This window comes from Parasteatoda tepidariorum, chromosome 9 (genome assembly GCF_982258835.1).
Source record: "Parasteatoda tepidariorum strain Cologne lab strain chromosome 9, Ptep-v5.0, whole genome shotgun sequence".
Taxonomy (NCBI): Eukaryota; Metazoa; Arthropoda; class Arachnida; order Araneae; family Theridiidae; genus Parasteatoda; species Parasteatoda tepidariorum.
This window is the reverse complement of record NC_141763.1, coordinates 24996266-25005653: the sequence shown is the minus strand read 5'-3', so window position 1 is coordinate 25005653 and position 9388 is coordinate 24996266. Positions and strand designations below refer to the sequence as shown.

Genomic DNA, 9388 nt, shown 5'->3' with positions numbered 1-9388 from the left:
GTTCTTACTGGTATGGCTACTATTAAGGTACATTTATTAAAGTAAAGCTGAGATAAATACATACCTGCCAACTTTTACGCATTTGGCTTAAAATTTTATTTCTATATTTAAAGTGGTAGTAAAATGTATGTTTTCTATATATTCCTTGCATTTATAAACTTAATTTATAATATTTTTAATTCACCACTATTTTTTAAAAAATTAAGCATATACATTAATATGTAATATTGTTCTTGCAATCCGCATAAGCTTATTCAATATACAGCAAATGTTTCTACCTAAAATTGTAATTTACATTTAATTTTACTACCACTGGAGAATATCAGCCTTTAAAGGATTAAAAGTTGGCAGGTATGTAAATATCATAGGACTATTTTAAAAGAAAATGTGAATAATGTATCACTTTCTTCAGCACAAAAGCCAGGAAAAAGACTGCAAAAATAGCCTATGATTTCTTTTTATTATTAATTAAATTGATTTCCTTTTGTAATAATATGAGGAAAACCAGTAAATGGATATTAATAGGCCGAAAGTTTTCTTTTCTTCTCTTATTAGTTATCAATATGCTCCTCTTTTTTTTAACAACAGCAGAAAAGAAAGCAAATGGGTGGCAAGAGTATTAATTAATTAGATTTTCCTTTGAAACAACAGCAGAAAACCCAGCAAATAGATCTTAAAAAAGAGCTGAAAGTTTTCTGTTCCATTTCACTATTCAAACTCCCTTCTTTCCCATTTTCACTTCTGAAAAACAATTAACATTTTATAAATTAAAACTTTCTAGCAGATTACATCAGTGCACATATATATAGAAGAAGAATATATCACAGTAAGTAAATGCAAAGACTTTTTGAAAAATTTATAGGATACGCTTTCAAACGGCACGTTTTCGCTTTTAGAAACTGTTATTTGAATAAAAAGCAAGGTTTTGTTCATTATGCGAAATTAGTTATTTTTTTATGGTGTAACATATGGTAACGTGAAATTGGAAAATTCACTGTACTACAGAATAAAATTCTGAGAAATATCACGGATGCGAGATGGTACCAAAGGAATAGTGATGTTCACTTGGACCTAGAAATTGACAGTTTCGATCACCGCTTTTACGAACTGAATCGAAATTTCTTTGACAAATCGTTGAACTGTAATGCAACGAATTTAGATTCAATCTCTGACTATGAGAATCTCATAAAGGACGCCTCCCTGAGGTCGATTGCACACTTCTTTACACATGTGATGCAACATTGACCTGTGATGCAACACATGTGATGCAATTTATAAGGCAATATGTATTTTATTTTGTTTTATAACCGTCGTTGAACAGCTGACCGAAGTTTGGGTTTACGACTACAAATGTTCAACTCCGTAGCCTTGAAAATTTGAACCAATCCAGAAGACAAGGAAGCTCGTGGATTAGTACCCTCAGAGGTATGATTTGTTATGGGAACATGACGGACTTTGTGACTCGATAAATTTAACGTGCTCACTACACGTGGAGTCTTCGGTTGGCGGGGATCAAACCCACAACTTTTTGGATGTGGGCCCAGTGCCCTATCAACCAGGCTATGTCGGGCCCTGGCAATATATGAAGATATTCGATAAGAATATACAATTGAAATAGAATATAAATGTTTGTAAAGCGTTGACACAAATCAACTTGATTTGAAATGGCACTTAGATTGATTTCTTGATTTGAAATGGCACTAGACTTAGCTTTGTACTGTTGAACAAGCGTTAGATGATGTATAGTAGTTATATGTTTTGTTATACTGCCGAACTTCGTACAGGAAGTATAATTTTTACTATACATATCTTTTTCATGTTTAAATGTATAATCTGCATTGTCTCTGAAGATATCCACTCGGGTAATGTGCCCATTTACTACCTCTAAGCTACAAGGACCGGAAGGCTTACCACCTCAACGATCCTGATCTCACGATGAAAGGGTAAAGGGCCACTTCGGCCTCAGGCACCCTAGCAAACAGATAGGACTACGACTAATTTATTCTTGTAGGTTTCATTATTTTTATCATTTATTTTGCTTAAATTTGCATTTCAAACTAATGCAAAATATTCATGACAGTTAAAAACATATTCATTTAAAAAATATACATAATAAATTTTATTAATTTAAAACATAAAGAATAATACCTTTTCGCATCATTCAATTCATAACTGATGATCGGATAGGCACCATGTGCGTTGAAATCGAATTGAAAATCATCTAACATTTCATCATCCAATAAGATTTGATTTGATCTAAAATTATAAAATTGTATTTTAAAAAAAATATTTTAAGAAATGTTCAAGATGAAAATGTAATTCCTAAAATAGTATTTATTAAATGTAACAGAAAAAAAAATTTATGAACACAGAGTTGAACTAATATTAAAATTAAGCACTAAAGATAAAGATTAAGCACTTCTGGAAAATAATTGCAGTTTTACTTGTTAGTTTTTTCTAAAAGTCAGTCAGTGTAAGTGAATTTCTTTCGATTCACATAGTTTAATAACTAAGGAAATAAATTGTTTAAAATAGTATAATCACATCTGAAAAATCATATTTACTTCATCTTACCGAAATTTATCTTCTATTAAAAATGGGATTGTTTTAGATTATTAAAATAATTTTTAAAAAAATTTCCATGAAAGAAAATTTTAAATCGTAAACTAAGTATAAGAAATAAATTTAATGAAATGCAAAGAAATTTCCAAAGTAATTTACGTTTTCCTTTCCTTGTAACCATCGCCAAGTTGCAAATCAAATCCACTTTGATCATCGTAAATAATATGGACCGAGCTGAAATTATAATGAAGCAATTATTTTTTTTCTGTAAAACAATTCAGTATTTTATCACATTTTAATGATATAAATAAAAGTCATTTAAACATTCCTAACAAATATATCATTAGAAAAAAAGGACACATAAACTAAGGATTAAATTATATTTATATTTACTTACATAAAGCTAAGGATTAAATTATATTTATATATTTAACATAGAAGCTAAATTGTTCTATTAAAAAAATTGCATTTAACATTTCTGTTAAGCTATTATTTAAATTTAGTTATTTTCCTTAACTTAATAACAACAAAAAAATTGATTATTATTTTTTTTGTTATGTTATAATTTCGATTAAGCCGACCTGGTGGCCGAGTGGTTAGCGTGCCTGACTGCGGAGCCGCTGGTCGCGGGTTCGAATCTTGCTCAGGGAATGGATGTTTCTTTCTCTCTGTGTTCTGTGTCCTTTCTCCTTTGTGTGTGATTGTGTGAATGTGACCCGCCCTTAAACGGGTTTGTGGTTGTGTGAAGTGGGCGAAGCTGCTCCACTGCCGTGGCTTCGCCACAGGTGCCCACTGGGTAACGAGAAGAGAGTAGCGGTTCTGGCATTGCTATGGTCAATGGGACAACCCCCAAGTGCCCGCCAATAAAAAATAAAAAAATTCGATTAAAAAACCTTCTTCATCAACACTACCACCTAGTGCAAGCTAAGGCTTTCTGAATTCGTTTCCTCCAATTAGAACGTTTCGACAGAAGAATTCGCCATCACTCAACACCCAAAGTCTTAAAGTTTTCTCAACGAAACAAAAAACAAAAAAAAAAATTTAAATGTTTTTTTTTGTTATAATTTTGATTTAAAAAAATTTTTTCATCAGCACTATGACCTTTCCGAAATCAGAACAGTTAGACAGAATAATTCCCCTTTTCTCTACTCCCGCAGTTGTGAAATTTTCTTGACGCAATTCAACCACCTTTTGTATTTTCGACCTCTTTGTCATGTTCTTTTTATTTTTGTACGCGTTTGTCTAAGATAGGTACTTTGCCTGCCTCAAAGTCTGAAGTAGTCTGGTGCTATGGAAACCAGAAGAGGGCATTTTAGGGAGTGTAGCTTCGATGAAGAGATCTCCTTTTCTCTCGCCGAAACCAGTCCTAAAGAGGGACCCCGCTCGCTGCTTGAAATAATCATACCTCGTTACCATAGTCACCGCCACAGCTCCAGACGAATGTCTGGCAGAGTACTTATTTTAGACAAACAGTATAGAAAATATTTGTCATAAAAATCACACTTATTTGACGCAAGTTTTATCCAATATTTTATATTTTTAAAACTCATTTTGACTAGATTGATAGGACTTTGTTGGAAATTAAAATAAGACAACTCTTGAAACACCCTATTTCTCTTTATACAATCATACACTTCCTTAAAATCGAAGAAATGATTATATGTGTAAATTTGGTTGTTACAACATAGGTAATATTAATTAAAATTAAAAGCTTCTTTTTTAGTAAACTTTAAAAGTAATATTTAATTACATCCAAATATGTCGAATGTTAAAAATGAGACTCGATTTGGATTGAATATATTATATCCATAAAACTATTATGAATCATATGCACGATATATTTCAATAATTTAAACGTAAAGTTACACTTAAAACTTATACCTTCTCAAAACATCCAGCTCGTTACTGAACCTGGGGTAAGCCCCATATCCATCATAATCCATCTCAAAATTATCCACCAATTCATCGTCCAATATTATATGATCAAAGCTAAAAACATAAAAGAGCATTTTTAATTTACTATTTAATAAAAGTTTCAAGAAATAAATCGTATTATTTAAATTTTTTCCCAATATGTCAATCCGTAAAAGAATTTATTTAATAAACAAAAAGTTAAGAATATTTAATGTTATAATACATTATAGTTAAAGGCAGTTAGCTTTATTTGAAATATTTTCTTTCAATTCATATAACAAAAGAAATTTTGTTTAAAAATGACCCAAAATGGAAATAAAATAAAAAATTTAAAAAATCTCTACGATTTATTGATGCAATATGCCATAAATAATTTAATAAATTAATTCATAAAGTTGTCAGTATATCTAATTTGTTAAGTGGCATAAAGAATTATGTATGAAAAAGTTATTAATTTGTATTGATATTAAACAATATTTAGTTAACTATAAATCTCTTACACAATAATTTTAATTTATTAAATCAAAAAATAAATTACTTTATGTGCTCCGCACTGTTACCATTGTCACCCTCCCAATACTGGGAATCATACCTGAAATTATAAAAGATTTTTTTTAAAATTTTTAATTTTGTAGAGGATTCAATGAATAATTATTTATTTTGATTTTTATTATTTATGTTAATCGGATGGGCAGGCTGTTCAACGACGGTTATAACATAAAATAATAAAAAATAACGCGCGAAATTAAAAAAAAGTTATACATACTCCAACTCATCTCCACTCTCTCCATTTTCCAACACATCATCCTCGTCTAAAAATTCGAAGAAAAAAATTAATTTCAAGAAATAAAAATACTCTGAAATTAAAAGAAAGAGCCATTTTTTATCTACACATCAATGAATTTAGAGCTGAATATAAATTTTAATTTGAATAAGATAAGTTGGAAGAAGATATTATCTAAAGGTAGAAACAATGTTTAAGACAAACATTTCTTGCTTCATAATCAGTAATCAGTTTCATATTTAGGATGACCACTCTGATCAGTCTGCGTAGGGACCGAAGGTGCACGGCATCGGTTCTCGTTAAACTGTTATACCATGAAGTGCCCGACTTCATGCCCAGGTCTTCCGGCTACCAAAGCAGGAGAGCTATCCCCTCTGCTGAGGATCAAAATTGCGATGGCATGTCTTCGGATGATCCTCAGGGATGTTTCCCTGACCGTCGCCAATAGCCCAATGTGCAGTTCTAGTGCGACTTAAAGTACCCACCTACATTTCCCCTTTTCAGCAAAAGTAAGCAACTTTCAACCAAACCAATGCTTGTATGAGATATCCATAAAATACCGGTTTTTGCTTTAACTTTCACTCTTGCAATCGAATTTTAGTATTAAATTCAAATAAAAGCATTATATATATATATATATATATATATATATATATATATATATATATATATATATATATATATATATATATATATATATATATATATATATATATAATTTTTTTTTTGATGAGATGAACTCTAAAAACGTGTTTCGTATAATCTGATATTTTATTTAATCAAAAAAGGCTACATGTCATAAAAAATCAAATGATTGTGCTAATTATTATGGATAAAATTATTATGTTTTACAGCAATTGTTTATTTTTTTTAAAAATGTGTTTGTTAGGAGTTGTCTTTCCGCTTATATTATGACAATAGTGATGACATAATTTCGATAATTCATTGCATAATTTTCTTGCTTTATTATTTCTAAGGATATTATAATAATGAAACAAATTGAAAATATCATCAAGACAGTACTACATCTCGAGTTTGAATAGATAGCTACAATTATTCACAAAAACCTATGTATCATGTCAAAAACATATAATATAATAATGCAAAATAGTATCATGTCAAAACATTTAAAGAAAAATAGTACAAAAATATAAGCACTTACGTGGTAATCGAGGGTACTTCTTCCGTTCTTTAAACCAATGGTTTAAAAGAGCAAAGTGATATAAATCGCTTTTTTTAGACATTTTATAAATCGCAGTGAATAACACAACATTCACCAAAGATATTCAATAGAGAATGAGCTAATAATTGTTCGAATAATTTTTATGTCTGATCTTAACAATTAAACTTTATTTTGTCAACAATGATTTAAATGAAACCATTGTTACAATATAATAAATTACACAATTCACTTAACATTTCTAAAAATTGAAGTATTGTTGCAATTATCGTATAAAACTTTCGGGTACTTAATTCTTTTGGATGAAAAATAAGGGTATTGTTGAAGAATTCATAATCAAAGTTTTAATATATATACTTAAATTAAATTGAAAAATTTAACCGTTTAATGTACGCAAATGCTTTGGTAGCAGAATTTACTCTAAGTCAGTTGGCAGCACAATTTTCTATGATGAATAATACTGTGTGTTGTTCAGTTGCTTCTAGTTGAAACTAACAAATTTAATTTATTAACCGATCCATTATGAACGTTGATATCGGATTCAATAAATCAATCGAAATATTTCTTGGTAAATATATACGCCAATGCAATTCATGTTTCCAAATGACTTCAATTTGGTGTTACACATATCATGCGCGAGAACTACAGAGAGCAAATTTCCCATCGCGCCAGATCACTTCAACTATTGCCTGACACTGATCTTAAATTTCTAGCAAATTTATTTCATGGATAGCACTAATGATCACATCAATCAATGTTGTCGTATAAATACTAACACTTAAAGAGAAATTGTTGCCGAATTACAAAAATTTTTCCATCAAGATAATCAGTTAACTAGATCAGTGGTGCGCAAACTAGGGGTCGTGACCCCTGCGGGGGTCGCCAGAAGTTTTTTTGGGGTCGCCAAATTTTTATGAAATGCATTATCCCTGCATGCTGCATACCATACAGTGTACTTATAAAGAGTGAAGCGCCGTCACTCCCTGTTTAATTGCAATTTCATGCTGTCCACTCTTTCTGATGGTGCTGCAGCATTAACAGGTTCGAATAAGGGGCTCAGAGGGTATTTAATCATTGTATGATTTATCGGCAAGCTCTTGTTGCAAAAGATATGGATGAAGAATTGCACAACATATTACAAGACGCTGTTAGTTCAATTAACTACATTAAATGCAACTGCCGTCTCTTTTCAATACTTTGCAATGAGATGGGTTCAACGTATGAGAGATTTACTGTTACACACCGAAGTCAGATGGCTTTCACGTGGGAAAATACTACGACGGATATTTGATTTAAGAAATAAATTGTACACGTTTTTAATCGAAAAGAAACATAGATTGGCAAGTTATTATATCAATGAAGTTTGGCTAGGGAAGCTGAGCTATTTAGTTGATATTTTCGAAAAACTTAACGACTTAAATTTGAGCTTGCAGGGTGAGAATTCAACTATCATAACTGCAGCCAGTAAAATTCAAGCTTTGAAGAATAATCTTAGTCTCTGACAAAACTGAACTGAATAAAAACAACACCATGTTCCCTTGCTTTAACGATTTTATCAAGGAAAAAAAATAATATAGATATATTTACATTTAAAAACATCATTTCAACATTAAAATCACATTGAAAAGTTAAAGAAAAATTCTTCGAGAAGACTCGAGGATTTTCCTGAAAATCTTGGTTGGATTCGTGATCCATTTTCCTTTGACATATGCAGTTCAACTCTTCAAATTAGTGAGAACTACTGAGTCGAAATCAATTTAAGACTTAGCCTTGACAAAAAATTTTGGCTATCCGTGGAAAAACAATATCCCATTTTATGCAAGAATGCCATCAGAGTGTTAATACAATTTGCATCAACGTATTTATGTGAAACTGGATTTTGAAAACTAGTTTCAATAAAAACAAAATACCGCTCGCGTTTAAACCCTGAGGATGATATGCGAATTGCAATTAACAACATACATCCAAAACATCGATGAGATAATTAGAAACTTGCTGCCACATACATCTCATTAAAGGGCAATTTACTGATTTTTGTGTTATACAAAAAGTATTTTCTTAAAATTATAAATAAAATTAATATGAGTCAAATATGATGATGTTTTTATTGGATGAAACGAAAGAAATGCGCGAAATATACATCTTATTTGGAAACATTTATCTCAAGGGGTCGCCAAAAATTTTCTCTCTACTAAAGGGGTCGCAGTCGAAAAAAGTTTGCGCACCACTGAACTAGATTATTTAGAATTGCCGTCGACTAAATACCATCTGATTAATACGCAGTTGTAACAGAGAAACGTGAAATTATCAAATTGTTTTCACTAACATATGGACAGAAAAATTGATATATGAACATAATAACACATCGACTGATAAGTTTCCGGTCTGACATACAGATGGGGTCCTAAATACAGAGTTAGTATTTTGTTTAGCAAGTCCTAACGTTTAAATAAAAGGTGTCAAAATTTTATAATGGGAAAAAACACGGTAGAAACTAAAGCTTGGCTCGATAAGTGTTATCCGTGTTCTTCAGCAGGAAAATTCACCATTATTGACTGGTTTGCTGATTTTAAACGTGGTCGTACAAATGTTGAAGATGCGCCATGCTCTGGACGCCCTAAAGGTGATGTTAATCCGGAAAACATTATAAAAGTCCACAAAATTGTTATAGAAAACCGCAAAGTGAAGTTGCATGACATAGTTGATACTTTAAATATATCACAAGAGCGTGTAGGCTTTATTTTGCACAAACATTTGTTTATGAGAAAGCTGTTTTCGAAGTGGGTGCCGCGTATGCTTAACAGTTGACCAAAAACAACAACGAGTTGATGATTCCGAGAGCTGTTTGACGTTGTGTCTGCCCCCCACTATTCACCTGCACCCACCCTATTCACCAGATTTGGCTCCTAGTGACTTCTACTTGTTTGCAGACTTGAAAAAAGTGTTCG

The 9388-nt window shown here is 31.1% G+C and overlaps 1 protein-coding gene across 2 annotated transcripts; it reads right to left on the bottom strand.

The window, feature by feature from the left end:
- Positions 1 to 518: 518 nt before the first annotated feature.
- Positions 519 to 5810, bottom strand: LOC139426792 (uncharacterized). 2 transcript variants are annotated; one of them, XM_071186781.2, is made up of 6 exons: positions 5243 to 5810; positions 5015 to 5068; positions 4444 to 4551; positions 2722 to 2796; positions 2149 to 2256; positions 519 to 741 (listed from the first exon to the last, which is right to left on the bottom strand). In XM_071186781.2, exons 3-6 carry the CDS (start codon positions 4503 to 4505, stop codon positions 624 to 626), a joined length of 363 nt encoding a protein of 120 aa, XP_071042882.1. In that variant the 5' UTR covers positions 4506 to 4551; positions 5015 to 5068; positions 5243 to 5810; the 3' UTR covers positions 519 to 623. The 2 variants fall into 2 exon arrangements, with proteins under 2 accessions (XP_071042882.1, XP_087007200.1); XM_087151074.1 differs by lacking the exon at positions 5243 to 5810 and having other exon boundaries at positions 5015 to 5214.
- Positions 5811 to 9388: the final 3578 nt, after the last annotated feature.